The sequence below is a fragment of the Carettochelys insculpta genome, chromosome 1, assembly GCF_033958435.1.
Source record: "Carettochelys insculpta isolate YL-2023 chromosome 1, ASM3395843v1, whole genome shotgun sequence".
NCBI lineage: Eukaryota > Metazoa > Chordata > Testudines > Carettochelyidae > Carettochelys > Carettochelys insculpta.
Window position 1 is genome coordinate 16,101,824 of NC_134137.1, and position 24,510 is coordinate 16,126,333.

Consider the following 24,510-nt stretch of genomic DNA (forward strand, 5'->3'; position numbering starts at 1 on the left):
GGCCAGGCTGGTTGGGGAGGGAGTCAGCGTGGGGGTGAGATGGGGTGGGGCAGCCCATGGGGGGGAGGATGTGTTCACAACTTCCCCCACACCCCATGCACAGGCTTAGGATGCAAGCTGAGCTTCACTATCAAAAACCTAAATTAAGTATCAGAGAGGTGGCCGTGTTCGTCTGTAGCTTCGAGAACAACAAGAAGTCTTGTGGCACCTTATAGACTAACAGATATTTTGGAGCATAAACTTTCATGGGCAGAGACCTGCTTCACCAGATGCATGAGTGGGGTGGGGGGTGTCTGATCTGACTTGTTGTTTCCTCTTTTGATAAGTACTGCTGATCCTGGGCCATTTCCACCTTGCTGAATAGACCTCGTCAGCTCTGGCCTTTCCTCTTACTGGGACCCCACTCTCTAAATACCCCTCTGAAACCACCCCCCCACTCATGCATCTGATGAAGCGGGTTTCTGCCCACGAAAGCTTATGCTCCAAAATATCTGTTAGTCTATAAGGTGCCACAAAACTTCTTGTTGTTCTCTAAATTAAGTAGCAGACTTAAATCCGGGATCAGCCACTAGAGGGAGACCAGGCCCGTATATTCTAAGACTTGGGTGAGCAAACTTTTTATGCTGGGCCCCCTTTTAGGCCCTGCATTTAGCCGGGGACCCGCAACCCTTAAGAGGACCACAGGAAAGGGTGTCAGCGGGTGCTCTGGAAGAGGGTGGGATGATCAGGAAGGGGGCGGGTCACTTGGTAAGGGGGTGCTGGGAAGCTCCAGGGGGTGCCCTGAAGGGGGAAGGGTGCTCAGGGGGAGAACCCCAGGAGGGTACTAAGGAGGGACCCCAGGAGGGCACCTTACTAAGCTGGGAACTTGCCAGCTGCCCCTGCCACTTATCTCAGGCCCTGTGCATTCTGATTGGCTCACTGAGGAGGGGCATTGGGGTGGGGGGCTGCTCGCAGGGCAGCTGAGCCAAGAGAAGCTGCCAGGACGTAAAGAAGGGCCCACACGGGGGGGAAGGAGATGGAAAATGAAGCCTCCAGGGAGGCAGGAGACAGGCAGCGAGTGCTGCACACAGGGCAGATGACTTGAAAGAGGCTGCAGGAGGCAGCATAACTGCACCCCCCCTTTAGAAATGTCACACCCCTGGGGAGCACGTTCCTCAATTTGCGCATCCCTGTTAAGACAGCGCATTGCAGAAACACTCCAGCTATCTCAGCAATTCTTTTAGAACATTCTGGTTTCTAGTGCTAGTTGTGAGAAAACATAAAACCACAAGATTAAACTTCCCATGAACTAGGTCTTGGCTCAAAATGCTGGAAATGATGTGAGAAGTCTTTTATAATGAGGGTGCATAAAAATAAATGAAACCACACCAGATCCAATCGGACAATCGATGAGTCTTGAAGTAGCAGAAACCAGGAAGACCACACTGTAAGCTGCTCAGACATTACAGCGATGACCTAGACAGACTAGAATCGGGCTGTACAGTTTAGCTTAATAACAGTGTCCTCACTGTTGAAAGCCAATAATACTACAGATGTAGCCACTAGAGTTTCCGTTTCCTGCCCTTCAAGGGGACCGATCCTTTTGTAGACTCATGTGGTCACAAGAGACCTACTGTTGTCTCCAAATTCCCAATGTGGGTATTCTTTGCACTAATAAAGCAGATTTCGGCTTCGGAACCTCGGCAGAATTACTGCGGTAAAGCAGTGTTAAAAATGCTGCCTGGTGGATACGTTGACTAGAGCCCCCACTAATTTGCGTTCTGGCAATTAGCAGTTGCTTCCCCATTCCAGAACTGCTGGTTCTCAAAGGTGAGCTCCTCTATTGGGAAGAGACTTTTCCCCCCACAAAATATAGAATAACAGAATCATAGAATTATAGGGATGGAAAGGACCTCAGGAGGTCATCAAGTCCAGCCCCCTGCCCAAAGCAGGATCAACCCCAACTAAATCATCCAGCCAGGACTATGTCAAACCCGGACTTAAAAACCTCTAGGGATGGAGGTTCCACCACCTTTCTCAGTAACACATTCCAGTGCTTCACCACCCTCCTGGTGAAATAGTTTTTCCTAATATCCAGCCTCTCTCTCTCTCTCCAACTTCAGACCATTGCTCCTTGTTCTGCTATCTGACACCACTGTGAACAGTTTCTCTCCATCCTCTTTAGAGCCCCCTTTCAGGAAGTTGAAGGCTGCTATCAAATCGCCCCTCACTCCTCTCTTCTGCAAACTAAATAACCCCAAATCCCTCAGCCTCTCCTCATAGGTCATGTGCTCCAGCCCCCTCATCATTTTCGTTGCCCTCTGCTGAACCCACTCCAGCACATCCACATCCTTTCTACGCTGGCGGCCCGGAACTGGATGCAGTGCAGGTTGCTGTAAACTACCCAACAGTGTTTAGGAGAAGCAGAAACTTTGCAGAGGAGGTGCTGAGCTACTTGCTAATAAGTGATTACCCAAAGTCCCTGGAAATGCCATTCTGAATGCAACACTTTGGGATGAACCAATCTGTGCTGCAAGTCCATTAGCATTGAGTGCAGCCCATTGTTATCCTTGTCAGTCCTCCAGTTTGATGCAGAGTCCCATGCGTGGTTGCCAGGGCTGTGCCCGTCAGAGGTCTGTGGCAAGGACTGCTAGTTCCTCACCGCTTCTGCTGAAATCCACAGAGTGAGCAGCGGGTAACAGCCGATGTGCCCCCAGCATGGCCCTCCTCCGTGCTCCAGCTGCGGTGCGCCGGAGTGCCAGGGCTAACACCGATTTTGGACACGGCCTACCCCAGCCCCAAAGCCAGCTCCCAATTAGCTTCACTTCCCTCTTTCCAGCTGTACTGGAACCTCTCCTAGGCCAGGCTGCCGGCCAAAATTTTAAGGGTAAACTGCTCTTAGTTGGGTCCACCCTCAAAGCCCTTTCTGGGCCCTGACCAATGTGGAGCAGGTCAGCATCGTTTTACCTATTATTTACACAGAGTATTGTTCTTCGTTCTGCAGATGGGGACACGACAGAGAGGCCACCTGCCCCTCCGCCCCGCGTGGGCATGTGTGACTGTGCACCACCAGTGGAAATAAGAAACCTCGCTGTGGGTGCTCTGCTCATCAGCTTCCAGGGAACATGGTGCAGGACCCTCCGGCCCTGCCTCCTGCTCTCTCTCTCTCTCTGTAGTTGGGTAAAGCAGGACTGGCTGGGATAAGGCCACAACCAGTCAGTCCTCTGCCCCCATGCAGCAGAACGCCTCCCGGCCCCATTCTTCTGTCCCTGGTGCCTATGACTTGTAAGTGCCACATGTGTCATGCCGCCACTTGGAGCTCACTTTGTCCAGCAGGTGGCGTGTGCTCTCCCGGAACTTGCGCTGGGTGAAGTAGAAGAGGATGGGGTCCAGGACGCTGTTCATGCTGGCGAAGGGCCTGGTGCACTTGTAGGCTATGGCGAAGCTTTGCAAGACCAGGCAGGGCACGCCGGAGGAGGAGCGGATGATCAGGTAGATGGTCTTGGTCAGGTGGAAGGGGACGAAGCTGATGGCGAAGGCGATGACCACAATGATGACCATCCGGATGGCCTTGTTCTTCTTCTTGCACACAGCCAGGCCGATCACCTCGTCCCTCTGGCAGAGGATCCTGGTCATGCTGCAGTAGCACACTAGGATGGCGACGAAAGGAGCCAGGAACCCAGTGACCATGAGCGTCATGCCATAGGGGAAGTAGCTGGCCGAGCGCTCCGGGGGACTGAGATCATAGCACACGGTCCTGTTTCTCTGGGTGCCCGTAGAGGCAAAGAAAAAGGTGGGCAGGCACTGGGCAATGACAATCACCCAGACCCCGCCGCACACCATCCAGGTGAACCTCTTGCCCCTCTTCTTGTGCCAGACCGAGAGAGGGTGGCAGATGCCCAGGTAGCGCTGGAGGCTGATGCAGGTGAGGAACATGATGCTGCCATGCAGGTTGCTGTAGAACTGGAAGCGGACAAACTTGCAGGTGAAGTCTCCAAAGGGCCAATAGTCCTTCTGCACGTAGTTGTAGATGAGTAGTGGCAGGGAACACACGTAGAGCAGATCAGCCAAGGCCAAGTTCAGCATGTAGATGGCAGTGCGAGTCAGCACCTTCCTGGAGAGCCAGATCTGGACAATGACGACGGCGTTCAATGGCAGCCCTACCACGAAGACCACGGAGTAGACCACAGGCAGCAGGATCTGCTTGAACTCCTCATGGAAGGTGCAGGAGTTCGTCCCCGCGGCCACCGTGCGGTTCTCCATCGCCATGCTGGGCTCAGCCTACGCCCAGAGGGATTTCCGCATCAGAAGAGCCTACAAGTAAAATACAATGGGACAGTCAAGATAGATGACACAAGTGCATTGGTGGGAGAGCGTGTGACAAACTCGCCACTGTGCGAGAGTGCAGCCAACCCAAGAAACCCCCTTGCTGCACACTGCTGAGACCAGGGGAGGCAGCATGCACAATGAGACTTGGCTTTCGTTCCCAGCTCTGCCACTGACCCACTGTGTGGTCCTGGGCAAGTCACTTCACCTCTGCCTTCTCCTCCCATGGGCTGTCAGCCCAGTCTTATTTAGACTGCCTTTGGGGCAGGGACAGTCTTGTTAGGCTTGTGCAGTGCTTGACAGAAATGCACTCTGCTCTTGCCTGGGGCCAGGATGTGCTATGGTTGCTCAGACTCATTATCAAGGAATTGGGGCCATCCAGGGGTTAAAAAACCTGCAATGAATAGTGGTTTACATTGCACTGTTGAACAAGAAGAAGATACCTTGTAAAAACCTTTTACTGTTTTCTGTATTTCCATAGGTATTGACTTCAATGATAGCGCAGAACACAGAGCACACAGCACTCCCTTCATAGTGTCGCTTTGGGGTACAGAGATCAGCAAAAGAAAGAGTATTTCGATTCACCGCATTCAAGTACCACAGTGCAACCGCCAGAAGGAAAGGTGAACTGACCCCTGTATGAGAGTTACATTTACCTAACTACCTACAGCTGAGCAAGCCCTGATTCCCAAGGTGGAGGGGTTACCTCTGTGGGAGCACGAGCACCTGGGGGCCAGGCCTCACTCGCAAGGCAGAATGAGCACACACTCCATCTTGGAACACTATCATACAACGGCGGGAAGGTCTGAAGCCAGGCCAGGAGAAAGAAATCAGAAAGTTGACAAGTAGCTGGAGAGTCCCCAAAGAGAACATCCTGACAAGTAGATAGTAAATCCCCAAAGAGAACAGCTGGGGCAAGTAGCTGGAAGCCCCCCAAAGAGAACATCCTGGTCGTGCAATATCAGAGGGTCTCAGGGGGAGGTTTGGAAAATGACCAAGGACAGAGGAAATCTTGTAGCGTGTTCTGACAGGCCGGGAGGATAGAAAGCCTAAATTGGGTAACAAACGCTTCAATTGGCCAGGTATTGAACCCCCAATTAAGAAACAGTATAAAAGGTGATTTAGCAGGGACAGGGGTGTGGGCTCCTGGACACTAGGCGGAGGCCAGCAACTTCCAGTCCAGACAGCAGACCCCGGCCTGATCACCCGGACGTCACCACCACAAAAGGTCCCAACTAAGCCATATCTCTGACTTGAAGGGCCGCTGTAACGTAGTTGTTAGTAAGATGTGGGAGCATTGGATGTTATTGGTAAGTCACATGTAATTATATACAGCTATATGTAACCTAGTGTTTAGCCTATGCCAAATAAATAAATATACTTCAGACAAGTGTTAAGTAGTTGTAGTTATGAATAAATGAATCAGTCACTATCGGTAAATACCACTAGCTGGGGCTGTATAGAGAATTATTGGGACTTAGAACAGCCACAGGGCATTGTGGTGTTCACAATCGGAGTGTTATTGTTCCTGATACTCATAATACTGTGGAAACCCAGATTTTAAAGTAGATGCACTGAATCACATATTGCTGCTACACTATATAAGGCTGCTACAGAGGTGGGGTGGTAGGTCCTGGGCCACCCGACTCCCCCCGCTGTATCAAACCCCACACGCACCCACGGGACCCGGAATAGGTCAGCACATCGTCAGCCTCAAGGACTCGGCCTCCTGCAGGGCAGGACAGAGGCTGGGGCAGAGATGCTGAGACCCCTTTTGGCCTTAAAAATATCATAAACCATCTTATCTTCAGCCTAGGGAGTTTGGGGTTTCAGCCCTGCATGGTTCAAAGTCAGGGATGTGGGGCTCTGGGCTTGAGCTCTGCTTGGACTCCCCTGCAGAGCTCCAGCCTGGGGCTTTAGCTCCCTGCTGTCTTGGGAGCTGCCAGCTGTGGCTTCCCCACCTGGAGGTATGTGATTAATCAGCAAACGAGTTAACAAGTTAATTTTGTTTCCCGTAAATTGCAGGGGGGAGCATGCTTCATTGACAACTCTCCTAGGAATATATCACAGGCGGAAAGTGAAGGGCAAGACACACCCGTTGCAAGGGAGATGAACTTACAGAAATACAACCCCTGCAGCCCTGCTCCTCTGTCCCAAGACCACTCTTCTGCAGTGAACTTGAGAGCCAGCAGTCAGCGCAGAAAGGGAGATTTATGACCGCTTAGCCGAGGAGACTCTAGGCTGAACATCAGCAGGACCTTCCAAACAGTGCGCTGGAATGAGCAGTGGAAAAGACTCCCCAGGAGAAGGGAAGGGAAGGGAAGGCCACTGTGGGAGACATTTAAACAGAGAGTAGTTGGGGTAGGAGTAACACAGGGAACAATGCTGCCCTGGCTTGTGGGGATGGATGAGAGTGGGCTGGGAATGCCAAAGGCGCTGAGGGGAGATGGTGGAGTTCTAGGGTAGTTATGGTGCATGGGGCTGGAGTATAATTTCTGGGCTATATCCCACCCCCTGTGCTCTCTGGGGTCTGGAGGAGGCTTGCACAGAAACTGAGGAGAGAGTATGGCCTGGTTGTGCTGACTAGGTAGGTAGGTAGGTAGGCATCCTTCAGGCTGCATAGACTATGGATCGCGCCCTTTATAGTTTCAATTGAGGGCTTTATTTACAGCGTCTACTGTGACTATGAAGACCCACACAAGAGTGACAGTCCTTGCTGCATCTCCTGCAGATGTAGTGGGTCTCTGGCAAGTCCTTATTGTGCTTTCTGTGCACTCGCTTCTCTGCTAGCTGTCTGATCTTCAACTCGCCCTTCTGAAGGCCCTTGTGTAACCCCTGCCTCCATCTGCTGTGGTTGTCTGCTAGTTCTTCCCAGTTGTCCAGCTCGATGTCTACCTCTCTGCGGTCCCTCTTGCAGACATCTTTGTAGCGCAACTGGGGGCGTCTGGGAGGTCTTTTGCCAGAGGCTAGCTCACCATACAGGGTGTCTTTTGGAATCCTTCCATCGTTCATCCTGTGGACGTGGCCAAGCCAGTGGAGCCGATGCTGCCTGAGGAGGGTGTGTTGTGCTGAGCCACTGCTGAGCCACTGCTGAGGGTGTGTTGTGCTGAGCCACTGCTCAGCCTAAAGATCCTCCCTGCTCCTTCCTCCTCAGCCACTCAGCCCAGGAAGGGAAGGATTATCTGGGGTGGGGGCAGGCTGAAGCAGCAATAGTCGCAGAGGATCACCTCTTCCCAGCACTCCCCACGTGGTGCTCCACCTCAGCCTGCCGGCCTGCTGAACCCCACTTCTCCGCTGGCCACTGGGAGGCCTCCAGCTGCCCAGCAGGGCTCAGTGGGGCTGGAGAGCCACGTGGTGAGTGCATGTGGGGGAGGCTGTGCGGATGTGATTCCCCTAGGGCTGCTACTGTCTTCCATCGCCTGGGCCCTCCCTCAGGTATTACCTGGCCAGGCTGTATGGGAAGGGGCCAGGGTGGGGGCAGAGTGGCCTAGGGGACGGGGGAGTGAATGCACCCTCGCTCTCCCCCTGCTCACTGGTCTGATACCATCCCTTCCATATGCTTCTCGAGCTCAAACTTGAAGCAAGGTAGGTTGTTCGCCCCCCCCGCTCCCTAGGAAAGCTGTGCCGGAACGCCCCTCCTCTGAGGATTAGGACCCTTCTCCTAAATTTCAAGCCTGAACATGATGGCCAGTTTATAGCCATTGTTGCTCGTATCCATATTGGTGCTTCAATTAAATAACTCCTCTCCCTCCCTGGTGTTTATCCCGGTGCAGTATTGATAGACAGCAGCCCTACAGCCCTTCAGCATTCCGGTGCTTTGGCTAAGCAAGCCAAGCTCTTTGAGTCCCCTCTCACAGAGCAGATTTTCCAGTCTTTGGACCATCCTAGTGGCCCTTTTCTGCCCCTCACTTAAAGGTGGTACCCCAGAGTAACAGGTGGCAGTGAGCTCACCTCACTGAGCCATTGGCGTAGGCTGGCTGCACACTCAGACAGGCCTCACTTACAAGTGTTTCACTTTGGGCAGGGTCTCTTGGGTGGCTGAAGGCTAGAAACCTAACTTTAATAGCATACAAAAAGTAAGGCAGAGCATCTTGCTGGCTACGTGATTGCAGATGAACCGATCCAGCCTACCAGCTGTACGGTAGACTTTCATCTCACCGTCCTGGACATTTGCCCTTGGATGATTTCCTTGTACAGTTCTTTTGTCAGCTTTGTTTGGTGCCAGTTGCTATCACACCAGGTAAAGGGGAAATCACAGAACACTAGGACTGGAAGGGACCTCAAGAGGTCACCAAGTCCAGTCCCCTGCCCTCATGGCAGGACCAAGCACCACCTAGACTGTCTAGACTGGCAGTGTCCGATAGGCTGTGGCGACCTGGAGAGCGTGATCCGGCAAATGCAGCTTCTGAGAGGTGCACACACACAGCGCCATCTGCCCCACTACGTTCCCCACCAGTTCGGGGCTGGGCGGTTCGGGCGGTGAGGCTCGGGGCTCAGGCAGCTGGCGTGGCTCTTGAGTCTTACACCGTGTGCCTCAGGGCAGCGTGGCTTGCTCTGGCAGTGGTTCCAGTGAGTCAGCGGGGGTGGGGGGTAGGGTGCCTGGCTGTGGGGGCAGAGGGGTAGCGTACCTGGCTGCGGAAGCTGGCGGGGGGGGGAAGGGTGAGTGGAGGGTATGCGGCTTTTGGACACCGCTGCTCCAGACCATCCTTCACAGGTGTCTGTCTAACCTGCTCTTAAATATTTCCAGCAATGGAGATTCCACAACTTCTCTAGGTGACTTATTCCAGTGTTTAACCAGCCTGACAGGTAGGAAGTTTCTCCTAATGTCCAACCTAAACCTCCTTTGTTGCAGTTTAAGCCCGTTGCTCCTTGTTCTATCCTCACAGGCCAAGGAGAACATTTTTTCTCCCCCCTCCTTCTAACCCTCATGACTTGAAAACTGCTGTCATGTCCCCTCTAAGTCTTCTCTTTTCTAAACTAAACAAGCCCAGTTATTTCAGTCTTCCCCGCCTGAACTAACCAGGCAATACTGCTTTCTTCTCACAGCTCATACGGCTGATATTCTGAGATACCCATACACACGCATAAAGACATGCTTTAATATCATAGAATCACAGAATCATAGAACACTAGGACCGGAAGGGGCCTCGAGAGGCCATCGAGTCCAGTCCCCTGCCCCGACAGCAGGACCGACCACTATCTACACCATCTCTGATAGACATCTATCTAATCTGTTCTTAAATATCTCCAGCGAGGGAGATTCCACAACCTCCCTTGGCAACTTATTCCAGTACTTGACCACCCTGACAGTTAGGAACTTTTTCCTAATGTCCAACCTAAACTTCCCTTGCTGCAGCTTAAGTCCATTGCCTCTTGTTCTCTCCTCAGAGGCCAAGAAGAACAAGTTTTCTCCCTCCTCCTTATGACACCCTTTAAGATATCTGAAAACCGCTATCATGTCCCCCCTCAATCTTCTCTTTTCCAAGATAAACAAGCCCAATTCTTTCAGCCTAAGTCATGTTCTCCAGACCTTTTATCATTCTAGTTGCTCTTCTCTGGACCTTCTCTAATTTCTCCACATATTTCTTGAATTGGGGTGCCCAGAACTGGACACAATATTCCAGCTGAGGCCTAACCAGCACAGAGTAGAGCGGAAGAATGATTTCTCGTGTCTTGTTCACAACACACCTGCTAATGCATCCCAGAATCATGTTTGCTTTTTTTGCAACAGCATCACACTGTTGACTCATATTTAACTTGTGATCTACTAGAACCCCTAGATCCCTTTCTGCTGTACTGCTTCCTAGACAGTCTTTTCCCATTCTGTATGTGTGAAACAGATTATTCCTTCCTAAGTGCAACACCTTACATTTATCTTTATTAAACTTCATCCTGTTTACTTCAGACCATTCCTCCAATTTAGAGGAATTTAGACCATCTAGATCATTCTGAATTATGACCCTATCCTCCAAGGTAGTTGCAGCCCCTCCCAGCTTGGTATCATCTGCAAACTTAATAAGCGTACTTTCTATGCCAATATCCAAATCATTAATGAAGATATTGAACAGAACTGGTCCCAAAACAGACCCCTAAGGAACCCCACTTGTTATGCTTTTCCAGCAGGATTGAGCACCATTAACAACTACTCTCTGGGTACGATTAGCCAGCCAGTTATGCACCCACCCTATTGCAGCCCCATTTAAGTTGGACTTGCCTAGTTTGTCGATATGAATATTATGCGAGACCGTATCAAATGCTTTACTAACGTCTAGGTATACCACATCCACTGCTTCTCCCTTATCTACGAGTCTCGTTATCGTGTCAAAAAAAGCTACCAGGTTGGTTTGACATGATTTGTTTTTTACAAAACCATGCTGGCTGTTCCCTATCACTTTACTACCTTCCAAGTGCTTGCAGATGACTTCCTTAACTACCTGCTCCATTACCTTTCCTGGCACAGAAGTTAAGCTGACTGGCCTGTAATTTCCTGGCTTGTTCTTGTTCCCCTTTTTGTAGATGGGCACTATATTTGCCCTCTTCCAGTCTTCTGGAATCTCTCCTGTCTCCCATGACTTTCCAAAAATGAGAGCTAACTGCTCAGCTACCTCTTCTATCAGCTCCTTGAGGATTCTAGGATGCATTTCATCAGGCCCTGGTGACTTGCAGACATCTAATTTTTCCAAATGGTTTTTAACTTGTTCTTTTTTTATTTCAAAAACTAACTCTACCCCTTTTCCACCAGCATTCACTATGTCAGGCATTCCTTCAGACTTCCCTGTGAAGACCGAAACAAAGAAGTCATTAAGCATCTCTGCCATTTCCAAGTTCCCCATTACTGTTTCTCCCTCCTCACTGAGCAATGGCCCTACCCTGTCCTTGGTCTTCCTCTTGTTTCTAATATATTTGTAAAATGCCTTCTTGTTACCCTTTATGCCTGTAGCTAGTTGGAGCTCATTTTGTGCCTTAGCCTTTCTAATTTTACTCCTGCATTCCTGTGTTATTTGCCGATGTTCATTCTTTGTAATTTGTCCTAGTTTCCATTTTTTATAGGATTCCTTTTTCAGTTTGAGATCATGCAGGATCTCCTTGTTAAGCCAAGGCGGTCTTTGCCCATATTTACTATCTTTCCTACATAGGGGAATAGCTTGTTTTTGGGCCCTTAATAATGTCTCTTTGAAAAACTGCCAACTCTCCTCAGTTGTTTTTCCCCTCAGTTTTTCCTCCCATGGGATCTTACCTACCAGCTCTCTGAGTTTACCAAAATCTGCCTTCCTGAAATCCATCATCTCTATTTTGCTGTTTTCCCTCCTACCAGTCCTTAGAATTGTGAATTCTATGATTTCACGATCACTTTCACCCAAGCAGCCTCCCACATTCAAATTCTCGACCAAGTCCTCCTTATTTGTTAAAATCAAATCCAGAACAGTTTCTCCCCTGGTGGCTTTTTCAACTTTTTGGAATAAAAAAATGTCTCCAATGCAGTGTAAGAACTTATTGGATAGTCTGTGCCCCGCTGTATTAGTGTCCCAGCATATATCTGGATAGTTAAAGTCCCCCATCACCACCAAATCCTGGGCTCTGGATGATTTTGTTAGTTGTTTAAAAAAAGCATCATCCACCTCTTCCACCTGGTTAGGTAGCCTGTAGTAGACTCCTAACAGGACATCACCCTTGTTTTTTACCCCTCTTAAACTAACCCACAGACTCTCAACACGTCCATCTCCTATGTCCATCTCCACCTCAGTCCAAGTGTGTACGTTTTTTATATATAAGGCAACACCTCCCGCCTTTTTTCCCTGTCTATCTTTCCTAACCAGGCTGTAGCCTTCAATACCAACATTCCAATCATGTGTATTATCCCACCAAGTTTCTGTGATGCCAATGATATCATAGTTGTATTTATTTATTAGCACTTCCAGTTCTTCCTGCTTATTACCCATACTTCTTGCATTGGTATATAGGCATCTTAGATATTGATTTGAACTTTCCCCCCAGTTTTTTCCTGGCCCTCTTTTTACTCTGACATTGTTGCCCATGATCCCTCCTACTTCTGACCCATCTCCCAGGTTTCCATGTTCTCCACTTACCTGCGGGCTTTGCTCCCCTGTCCCCGGCAAACCTAGTTTAAAGCCCTCCTCACCAGGTTAGCAAATCTGTGTCCGAATATGGTCTTTCCCCTCCTCGAAAGGTGAACGCCATCTCTGCCTAGCAGTCCTTCCTGAAATAGCATCCCGTGGTCGAAGAAACCGAAGCCTTTGGGATATCATGAAGACATCCCACTCCTTAGAGTGACCACAAAGAAGAAGTTTAAAATGCAGTTACTGTAGAACTCCACCACTGCAGGTGGGCTGATACCCCAGGACTGAATTTCAAAGCTGCTGCACTCTCCCAGGGAAGCCCAAGTAAGTTGTAAGTGCAGCTCATCTCTGAAAACTAGGCCGCTTTTGTACGTGTGTAGCCACAGAATGTTACACACTGTGGATTACATTCTGCTCTCTGTTACCCTGCTGCAAATCCAGAGTAGCAGGCAATGGAGCTAGTCAGGAGTTCCCACAGACGGCCACAGCCCCAGGCGTCTGCCACAGATGCTGCTGCTTTTGCGCCCCTCAGCAGGGATTTGTGAATGAGGGGCTGCCACAGCATCCACAGAGCCCTGGAGACTCCTGCCAGCAGATCGAGCCCTGGGAACGTACACAGTCTTTGTTACAGGAGCCAGACTGGGCTGCCTCATTACTCTGGGAGCTCACTGGCTGAGCCAGAAATGCCTCTCAGGCCTTGTCTATACTGGGGATTGTGGCTGGTAGTGACCAGTCGCAGGCATAGACAAAGACACCCCTATGCCCCATGCTATCCTTTGGTGGGGGAGTTCCCTTAAGCTGGTGTAAGGTGCATAGATATTCATGGTCAAGCTATACATGGGGGCTGGCCCCTGGGCTGCCATAAAATGGCTGCCACTGAGGAAAATCCTCATCGTGCTAAGGTGTCACAGAATCATAGGGCTGGAAGGGACCTCAGGAGGTCATCTAGTCCAGCCCCCTGTTTCAAGCAGGATCAATCCCCACTAAGTCATCCCAGCCAGGACCTTGTTAAGCTGGGATTTAAAAAACCCAAGGGACAGAGATTCCACTGCCTCTCTCAGTAACGCATTCCAGTGCTTCACCACCCTCCTGGTGAAATAGTTTTTCCTAATATCCAACCTACTCCTCTCTTGTAACTTCAGACCATTGCTCCTTGTTCTGCCATCTGTCACCACTGAGAACAGTTTCTCTCCATCCTCTTTAGAGCTCCCCTTCAGGAAGTTGAAGGCTGCTATTAAATTGCTCCCTAAGACTTCTCTTCTGTGAACTAAACAAGCTCACATCCCACAGCCTCTCCTCATAGGTCTTGTGCTCCAGCCCCTTAATCATTTTCGTTGCCCTCCATTGAACCTGCTCCAGCACATCCACATCCTCTTTATACTGGGGGGGGGGGCCCAAAACTGGATACAATATTCCAGATGTGCCCTCACCAATGCTGAATAGAGAGGAACAACTACTTCTCTAGACCTGTTCGAAATGCCCCTCCCAATGCACCCTAATATGCCGTTAGCCTTCTTGGCTACAAGGGCACACTGTTTACTCATATCCAGCCTTTCATCCATCATAACCCCTAGGTCCCTTTCCACTGTACTGCTGCTTAGACTGTTGGTTCCCAGCCTATAACAATGCTTGGGATTCTTCTGCCCCAGGTGAAGGACTCTACACTCTCCTTGTTGAACCGCATCAGATTTTTTTTGGCCCAATCTTCCAATATATGCAGGTCACTCTGGATTCTATCTCTACCCTCCAACGTATCTACCTCTTCCCCTAGCTTTGTGTCATCCGCAAACTTGTTAAGGGTGAAATCCAGTCCCTCATCCAGTTCATTAATAAAGATGTTGAACAACACCGACCCCAGAACTGAGCCTTGCGGCACTCTGCTTGTAACCAACCGCCATCCAGATATTGAGCCACTGACCACTACCTGTTGGGCCTGACCATCAAGCCAGCTTTCTATCCATCTTATAGTCCAAGGATCCAATCTATGAGCCTTGAGAGCTGTTTAAGCACAGCCAGTGGACAGCAAGGGAACAAGGACTGCTAAGAATGAGCCCTGAGAGCTGTTTAAGCACAGCCAGTGGACAGCAAAGGAACAAGGACTGCTAAGAGGGAGCCTTGAGCTGCATAGAGGGTGGCAAATACTTTGCACGTCCCTGCGAGCCAGGAGACGGAGCCCATCTGCTAAAGCTAGCACAGCTCCTAGCCACCCAACAGGGGTGTTGAGCAATGCCCTGTGAAGGGTCATAGTCACAGCATCATAGATTACTAGACCTGGAAGGAACCTCCAGAGGTCATCAAATTGAGTCCCTTGCATGCTGGGTGGGACCAGGCACCAGCTAGATCAGGAGTCAGCTTCATTTCCAAGGCGAAGTGCTAAAATTTGACCTTTTGACTTCTACGTGCAGTCTGAGTGCTGGTGACCCATTTAAAGTTACTAATAGTCCCACTTATCACAGCTTCATTAATAAAAAAAAATGAAGATGCAGAGCTTTACAGGTTAGGTGGTGGTTGGTAGCATTATCTGGTCTTTTGTTTATCCACAGGTGGCCTGGCTTTGAGTGAGCCCCCCAGCTGCATGGGGGAGTAGGAGATGGGCTGAGCTTCTGCCTTGTGTGGATGGAAACTGGCCCGCATGCCACTCTTGGCACCTGTGCCAGGGGCTGCTGTGCTCTGATCTAGATCATCCCTGACAAGTGGTTATCTGACCTGCTCTTAAGTATCTCCAATGATGGAAATTCCACAACCTCCCTGGGCAATTAATTCCAGTGCTTCACTACCCTGACAGGCAGTTTATCCTAATATCCAACCTAAACCTCTCTTGCTGCAATTTAAGCCCATGCTTCTTGTGCTGTCCTCATAGGTTAAGGAGAATATTTTTCTTTCGCTTCCTTGTAAGGAACTTGAAAGCTGTTATGTCCCCTCAGTCTTCTCTTTTCCAAACTAAACAATCCCAGTTCTTCAGTCTTCCCGCACAGGTCATGTTTTCCAGATCTTTAGTCATTTTTGTTGGTCTTCTCTGGACCTTGTCCAATTTCTCCACATCTTTCCTGAAACATGGTGCCCAGCACTGGAAACAATACTCCAGATGAGGCCTTATCAGCAGCAGTAGAGTGGAAGAATTGCTTCTCATGTCTTGCTTACAACACTTCTGTTGATTATATCCTGTTAATAAATAATGTTTCCTTTTAACTTTCTTCTAATTTTTTTTTGCAATGGCATCACACTGACTCATGTGGTCCACTATGACCTCTAGCTCCCTTTCAGCAGTACTCCTGCCTACACAGTCATTTCCCCTTTTGTAGGTGTTAAACTGATTGTTCTTTCCTAAATGAAGTACTTTGCATTTGTCCTTACTGAATTTCATCCTGTTTACCTCAGACCATCTCTCCAGTTTGTCCAGATCATTTTGAATTACAATCTGATCCTCCAAAGCACTTTTAACCCCATCCAGCTTAGTATCATTTGCAAGCTTTGCAAGTGTACACTCTCTACCATTATCTAAATTGCTAATGAAGACATTGAAAAGAACCAGTCCCAAAACTGTAATTTTTCGAGTTAACTTATTTTAGACTGGGTGCTGTCCACATGGCACCAAAGGTTGAAATAAGCATCTATTTTGAAGTTTCTCCTTTTACAACAGGGGTACCAAAACCTGAATACCACGCTTGAAATTGTGCTGCTATTTTGAGCAAGCTGTTTAGCCGCAGAGTTACCATCTCAGGATATGTTTGTATCTTGGAATAATAAGTATAGTGTAGCCGTAGCTTAACACAGGTTATCCAACCAGTTATGCACCCACTTCATAGTAGCCCCATCTAAACTGTATTTCCCTAGTTTATTGATACAGTGGTCACATGAGACAGTATTAAATGCTTTACTGAAGTCTAGGTATACTGTGTCTACCACTTCTCCCTTATTCACAAGACTTGTCCTATTAAGGAAAGCTATCAAGTTGGTTTGACATGATTTGTTCCTTATAAATCCATGTTGACTGTTACTTTTCATCTTGTTATCATCCAGATGTTTGCAAATGGATTCCTTAATTATTTGCTCCATTTTCTTTCTTGGCACTGAAGTTAAGCTGACTGGTCTATAGTTTTCTGGGTTGTCCTTATTTCCCTTTTTATAGATGGGCACTATATTTGCCCTTTTCCAGTTTTCTGGAATCTCTCCTGTTTTCTGGAATCCCTCCTGTTTTTCATGACTCTTCCAATGGCTCAGCTATCTCCTCTATCAGCTCCTTGAGCATTTCATCAGGTTTTGGTTTCCTGAAAAAATCTAACTTGTCTAAAATAATTTTTAACTTGATATTTTCCTATTTTAGCTTCTGAACCTCCTTTCTCCAGAATTTGCTATTGTAGGCATCCAATCACCATCAACTTTCTTGGTGAAAATCAAAAGTTATTAAGAACCTCTGCCAGTTCCACATTTTCTGTTAGGCTGCGGCTACACTATCCCCCTGCTTTTGAAAGTGGGATGCTAATGAGCCACTTTGGCAGATATTAATGAGGCACGGCCATGCATATGCAGTGCCTCATTAGCAAAATGGAGGACATGCTCGTTTTGAAACTCACCCTGATGGTGTGGACAGGGGCCTTTCAAAAGAACCTCCCGGATTTTGAAAGCCCCTTCTTCCTAAAACCAAATGGGAAAAAGGGGCTTTCAAAGTCCAGAGGTCCTTTCAAAAGGCACCTGTCTACAACGGCAGCGTGTATTCGAAAGCGGTACTTTCAAAACTCACATGGGTACCATTATGCTAATGAGGCACTGCATATGCATAGCATAGTATCTGCCAAAGTGGCTCATTAGCATCTCCCTTTCCAAAGGGGGAGAGGGGACTAGTGTAGCCACAGCCTTCTTGTTTTTTTTTCCCCTCTTCATTGAGCCTACCCTGTCCTTGGCCTTCCTCTTGCTTCTATTTGCAGAATCTTTTCTTGTTCCCCTTTCTGTCTCTAACTTGATTTGCGCTTACTTTGTGCATCCACCTTTCTAATTCTGTTCCTATGAAATGGTGTTTGTTTATATTCATCCTTTGTACTTTTACCTAGCTTCCACTTTTTATAGGTCTCCTTTATTATTTTTAGACCACTCAAGATCTCCTGGCCAGGCCAACGCGGTCTCTTACCACATTTCCTCTTTTCTAGGCAGTGAAATAGTGTGCTCTTGTGCCCTTAATAAAGTCCCGTTGAAAAGCTACCGTCTTCAAGCATTTTTTGCTTTAGTCTTTGTTTCCCACCAGATCTTCCCTACCAGCTCCCTGAGTTTGCTAAAATCTGCCTTCTTAAAATCCATTCACTTTATTTTGCTATTCTCTCTCCTACCATTCCTTAAACTCATGACCTCTCTCATTGCAATGGTCACTTTCATCCCAAGCTGCTTTTCACTGTCTAATTCTCAACCTAGCTCATAGTCTTAGCTCTCAAAAGGTGTGTCTACACAGCAAAGTTATTTCTGAACAACGGCCACCATTCCCAAATCACTTTGCAAACGTCTACACAATGCAACAGCCATTTAAAGATAATTTTAAACAAGTGGCCGGCTTACTTTGAATGCGGCAAACCTCATTCTACGAGGAATAGCACCTCGTCCAAAATAGGTATTTCAGAATAGGGGCTGAGTAGTCAGGGAATACGGGTTATTTTGAAACAATCTATTCTGAGTTGTTTATTCCAAAATACCACTGCTGTGTAGACATAGTAGTTCATTTTAGAGCCCCTGGGGAGTTTCCAGGGTCTCTAATCCAAAACAGGCTCTATTGTGACTATGTCTATACTAGCATTCCTCTTTTGGAAGAAGCATGCAAATTAAGGTAATCAGAAATGCAAATGAAGCACACATTTACTTATCTGGAATTTCATTTACATATTTTTTCAAAAGAAGAAAAGCGGTGTAGACGCAGCTCTTTTGAAAGTAATCCCCACCTTCAAAAGAACCCTTCTTCCTAGTTTGTTCTTTTTAACGAAGATGGGGTTTACTTTTGAAAGAGCCGTGTCTATGCTGCTTTTCTTCTTCCGAAAGAAACTCTTTAGAAAGAATATGCAAATGAGGTACTAGAAACGTAAATCTGTGCCTCAATGGCATTTTCGGTTTCCTTCATTTGCATGCCTCTTTCAAAAGAGGAACACTAGTGTAGACAATGTGTCCACACACAGGCTCTTTCAGAATAAGTTTTGCTTATTTTAGGGTTTCCCAAATAGGGTGTGGATGGGTTATTCCAGCACAGCTTATTTTGGAATAGCTCTGTAGTGTGGATGTAGCCTAAGGGACTTATCTAGCTCTCATCACTAGTGAATCTGAGCCTTTCCAGTCTTCAACATCTTATCCTCGTAACACCTCTCTGAGCCAGGGCAGGGCTGTAACCTCCCTTGTCCACTTGGGACTAGGTACCAAGAGCCTCAGAGACTTGCCCAGGATCACCCAGGTAGGGTGTGGCAGAGCTGGGACTTGAACCCAGGTCTTCTGAGTTCTTGGCTAGTGCCTGGAATCCTAATTCTTGTCCTGCAGGTAGAGCACCCCCTGCAGGAGTTCAGTGCCACTCACCTTGCAGGACAGATGGACACTGATCTGCCCTATTCTTTGGAATCCACAGGCGACTCCCCCCAATCCAGGCTGCTGGGAGACAGTCTCCAGTGCCATTCCTGCCCCCCAGCATGCTGCTGGGAGGGGAGCCCTGCTGGCAGCTGAGAGGACGCGCTGCTTTGTCCACCCCGTTCCTCCTGATGAGAAAGGAGCCTCCTTCCCCTTCCCACATTCTTCCAGCTCTCGGGGAAGGGGCAGGGCAGAGGCATCCCCATCCTCTGTACCTGTACGTTTCATTGTGTCACCTGCAGGGAGGCCCTGGCCTCTGGGAATGTCTCCCCCAGTGCGGTGGGTGAGTCTGTGCTGGGGGAGCAGATTGGGTGAGCATCTGTCCTCTTTTCACCAGGACTGTCCAATACTTTAGGCAGCCTTTTTATTAACATAAGAGCTAATTGTCCCCTGTATCCACTGCCCCTGTTGAGTTGCCCTGTCCCCAAATCAGCACAGCTGCAGGTAAAATCGGTCAAGAGCTGGCTGGACAGCACATACTGCTGGCCAGTACACGCCGTAGCAGGACAGGCAGCTGGGGCCCTGCCACAGGGGTAAGGCAGGGGCTACTGGGGGTAGGGTAGTGTGTTTTGTCCCCTGCTCTAAAATTTTAAGGGGGACCTGGTGTCGCAGCTGCACTGGGCAGCCCCTCCTGCAGCCAGGGAGACCGCTGCAGGGAGGTAGCCCCAATTCTGCCACAGGGAAGCCTCCTGTGTAGCCAAGGACCTCCACCCCCATGGGGCAGCTGCCTCCACAGCTAGGGAGCCCCGCTGCCAGGGAGCTCTCTTGTGAGGCAGCAGCCCCATGGACAGAACCCCAAGGCAGGGGGCAGCCATGGAGCTCTCCTGCAGTGGGGCAGGGTGGGGAGCAGCCCCATTGACAGTGCCCCAAGTTGCTGCATCTGTGGGGCAGCCATCCTCCCAAGGGTAGCTGCCCCATTCCCGGTGTGCAGAGATGTGTGGCAGTGCTCTATGGCAGCCAGGGAGCTGCCCCCCACCCAGGCTGTCCCATATTTGGCCTAGGGAAATATGGTCTCCTAAGAGGAGGGGTTGGATGGGTACTTTCCCTGCCCTGGGCGCCTGCTCCCTCTGGAGAGGAGGGCTGGGTGGTCTGGGAAGGCTGGCCCCAAGCGTGGATGATACAGAGGGGCTGTGCAGCTGTGCTACAGCTATCCCGAGAAGCGGAGCTATTGCAAGGCAAGTGGGCCCAAGGCCACTGGTTCCTCTTTGATTCTAGCCTCTCTACCAGGCACGTGTTGGCCTTTACGTCCCTTCCCTTCCAGCCTGGGGCTGTGACTCACCCAGGAAGAAACAAAAAGGAGAAGGGAACCAACGAGAGGAAGAGCTCAAGGTGGCAGCCCAAATTACGTAATGGCCCAGGGCTGAGAACATGTTTGGTATTTCAAAAACTGGCCACTGCAGCCATGAGGTCTTAGTATCCTAGAATCCTAGGGCTGAAAGGGACCTCAGGAGGTCACTGAGTCCATCCACCTTTCCAAAGCAGGACCAACCCCAGCTAAATCATCCCAGCCAGGACTTGGTCAAGCTGGGACTTAGAAACCTCTAGGGATGGAGAATCCACCACCTCTCTAGGTAACACATTCCAATGCTTCACCACCCTCCTCACGAAAGAGCTTCTCCTACTGTCCAACCTAGACCTTCCCTACTGTAACTTGAGACCCTTGCTCCTTGTTCTGCTATCTGTCACTACTAAGAACAGCCTCTCTCCAGCTTCTCTAAAGCCCCCCTTCAGGAAGTTGAAGGCTGCTATCAAACTCCCCCCTCACTCTTCTCTTCTGCAATCTAAGGAAGTCCAAATCCTTCAGCCGCTCCTCATAGGTCATGTGCTGCAGCACCTTAATCATTTTCGTTGCCCTCCACTGGACCTCTCCGATGCAGCCACATGCTTTCTATTATGGGGGCCCCAAAACTGAATGCAATACTCCAGATGTGGCCTCACCAGTGCCGAACAGAGGGGAATAATCACTTCTCCAGATCTCCTGGAAGTGCTCCTGCTAATGCACCCAATACGCCATTAGCTTCTTGGATGTAAGGGTACGTTGTTGACTCCTATCAGGGGATAGGAGGCTGGAAGCCCCGGGTGTTCAGGCTGTAACTCGAATTACTGAGCCCTGGGCAGCAGCTGTGATCCAAACAAGGTAAGTGGTTAAGTCCCTAGTGCACCTTCTTAGAGCACGAGGCTAAGGACAGTTTTGTGACCGGAATCTGGGGCTCCAACTTTGCTTCCCAACTCAGCGGCTACACGGCTGCAGACCCTGATGTGAATCACTGCACCTCTCTGTCTTACTTCTGCTCCGCAGAATGTGGCCCCAAAGGTGTAACTAACTCCTGGGAGAAGGAGGTGCACGGGCTAGGGTTTGCAAAGTGCTTGGAGACCCCCCACTGCAAGGTGCTGTCCATAAGCCAAAGCATTGTCAGCATGGTGAAGCCAGCACAGCTCCCCTAGAGACAGACTGGCAGTGCTGCAGAATGCCAGCAGCGAAAGGTGTCTGCAGCAGGGCTAGTCCAGAGCAGGAATTTAGCAGTCGCTACCCCCTCCCACACTCCCTGTCCCCCATTCCATCCCTCCTCCTATTGGCCGTGTGACTCCCCTGTCCTCGGTGTGCTGTATGGAAGAGATGCCCCTGCACTGAACTGGGCACAAAAGTTGGACCAGCTGACTGGGGCTTGCGAGGCTCTGAGGCTAACCCGGCAGGGTAGAGAGTCTGGATCCAGCTAGAGGCCAGGCTCAGGCCCTCCTGAGGCAGTGGGATCCCCATGCCTAGGCTCCAGCCTTAGCCCAAAACATCCAGACTGCAATCCATGAGATGGAGTATTGGCCCAGGAGCAGAACTGAGAAGCGCTGCCTGGAGAAGTTTTTCCCTCCACTGCTCTGATTTGCTGGTCTTAGAGCCTACAGGGTATGACAGCTCCTTAACTCAGCCACCACCACCATGGCAGCTGGTCAACCCAGAGCAACGCTAACCAGTTTATGACAGAAAATAAGATGTAGGCTGTCATGGGGCCTGGCATGGGACTGGGAGTTACGTGTACTGGGTTCCATACCTCACTTTACAACTGACCATCATTGCTATGTGCCTCAGTTTCCCCAACTGTTTCACAGGGAGATCAATGCTTTCCTTGTAACGCCCTTTGAGAGCTACAGCTGTCTGCAAAGTGACTTAGAAGCCCACGTCCCACAGACTTTCTTTACTAGATCTACACATTAGGTGCAACCATCCAGCTGACTTCCAGTGGGGCTGAGAGTACATCTTCATAGCCAAAAACCAAACAAGCAAATCCTGCTGATTTTAGCCTCACACCACAAACCCCTTAACCCTGTGTCCATTGACTCGGGCTCTGAACTCACTGCTTTTGTTCTTTTTCCCATACAGATGTACACTGCGTTTCTTGCATCAGCCCATGTACTTTTGAAAATCCCACCCTCTCTCCCTAGTCTTATCACCTACACAGCACAGAAGTCACTTCACACACCTCATGGCTGGAATATCAAACAGAAGATGAGAGAAAGAGACTGATCACTTACCAGTATTTTGCTAAAAGTTACCTATGAAGAATATTTTCCAGGTGCCAGTTATAAAAACCCTTCCTGCACCATCTTCAAGCTGGTATCATGAGCCTCATTTCTGTGCATTTGTAGTGCAGAGATATTGAAACCAAGTTTGCCAAAGACAAGCCCCGTCATTCAGCCCCGAAAACATGGCCGGGGTCTGAGACTTTTGCTAAGAGATTTATTTTCTGCTATTTGGCAAGACTTCCTTTTATCATTCAAAATGCCACAGAAAAGGGAACAGAAAATGCTTGCCTGTCCAGCATAGGACATACTGCCCGCTGCTAGAAAAATTGCATCATGTGTATCTGATGTAATGCAGCATGAATAGCAGCGGTTTTGTAACAGAAGAATGAAATTGTGCTCCTCTTTTGCACCCTCTATGCATTGATCTGGAAGGATTTAACTATTGCCAGGATATGCATTTCTTATGCAGGTGTGTAACAGCCCTGAGATCAGGCCTGGCAGACCCATATTAAAGGTACAGACAGTGAGGCAGACGACCACCCATGCTGTGATAAGCTGTCTCTCATTTTGGGTGCCCAATTTGAGTGCCCAGCATGCCTGCCGTTTTGGGAGGATGTGGGGGGTGCAACAGCCATGCATACTGGGACACTGCTCTTCTACTAGTTCCCCTGACTATCAGGGAGTGAGGGGAAAGTACACAGCTTGCAAATTACTCTTCTGCCCTCACTTCTCATCAGCCAGCAGTGAGAGGCATGCACACAAGCAATGTAATTTCCTCTCGCTCCCTAACAATCCCGGAAATGGGAAGAAGTGTCCCAATACACACGGCTCCTGCCCTTCCCTGCTTTCCTGAAATGACACTCTTTGTACCAAGGGCCTAATTGTCAGGGGTTGCGTAGCTCCTGCTGAGTCAGTTACAGCCGCAAACAGGTAAGTGGCTCTGAAAAAACAGGTCCCCCCCAAGTTAGAGGCCACTTTAGAAAATACGGGACTTCACAGGAGGAGGCAGCAGGGAATACGACCCCATCTCCTGACAGATTTCTCTCTGCAGCAGGTTTTTCCCCTGGTAGGTTAGTGAGCTGCACGTTCAAAGGCTTCTGCAGTGCAGAGGGGTCAGGCCCTCACTGATCCAGCGAGGAGCAAATCTGGAGAAGACAGATGAGATAAAATACATACACAGCTCTTTGTGTGAGCCCAGCGATAACCCGTCCCACAGTGCCAGTAGTGGGATTAAAAACAGCGTACAGTGTCAAGTGTAGCTCGCAGGACATTTCGTCTCTGTAACAACTTCTGTCCGCTGCTTTACAAATGCTGAGACACAGCCACAGCTGCTGTGCAGAAGGGCGCACTGGGGTGCAGTGGGTAGGGGGCTTTGACACTGACTTCACAGGCCAGATGCTTTTGAAGATGGGGTTTACGAAGAGCCATGTCTATATGGCTTTTCTTCTTCCGAATTGAAAATTATGCAAATGAGGTGCCAGATATGTAAATCTGTACCTCATTTGCATTTTCAGTTTCCCTCATTTGCATGCCTCTTTCAAAAGAGAAATGCAAGTGTGGACACAACCTACAGGAGGCATAGTGCCTATTTCAAAATAGGTGCTGTTAAGACTTGGAATAGACATGGAAGAGCATTTATTTCAAAAGATATGAGTATATATACACATAAATACACATATTTTGAAGTAAGAGCTATTCCCTGTTTTAACAGCACCTATTTCGAAATAGGCACCATTTCAAAGTTAGTGCTGTGTGTGCAGATGATGTATTTCGAAATAGCTAAGTGCTATTTAGAAATACTTTTGTGTGGGTGGGTGGCTGGGTTGCACGGCTATTTCGAAACAGCTACTTTGGAAAAGCTATTCTGGAATATCTTATTTCAAAATAAGGCTACTGCATAGACATAGCCCTAGGCCCCTCCTTCCCAGGGCACGGAGCTACAGCTTTGGCCAAGCCAATTTTAAAAGTCAGAGGCTTAAGCTGCAGCCTGTGAGAGATGATTACCCCAGCCTCTCACATCGAA

General features: G+C 49.1%; 1 protein-coding gene across 1 annotated transcript; it reads right to left on the bottom strand.

Annotated features, from left to right (window-relative positions):
- Positions 1 to 1,374: 1,374 nt before the first annotated feature.
- Positions 1,375 to 22,583, bottom strand: P2RY6 (pyrimidinergic receptor P2Y6). Its single transcript, XM_074981071.1, has 2 exons — positions 22,497 to 22,583; positions 1,375 to 4,293 (listed from the first exon to the last, which is right to left on the bottom strand). Exon 2 carries the CDS (start codon positions 4,246 to 4,248, stop codon positions 3,256 to 3,258), a length of 993 nt encoding a protein of 330 aa, XP_074837172.1. The 5' UTR covers positions 4,249 to 4,293; positions 22,497 to 22,583; the 3' UTR covers positions 1,375 to 3,255.
- Positions 22,584 to 24,510: the final 1,927 nt, after the last annotated feature.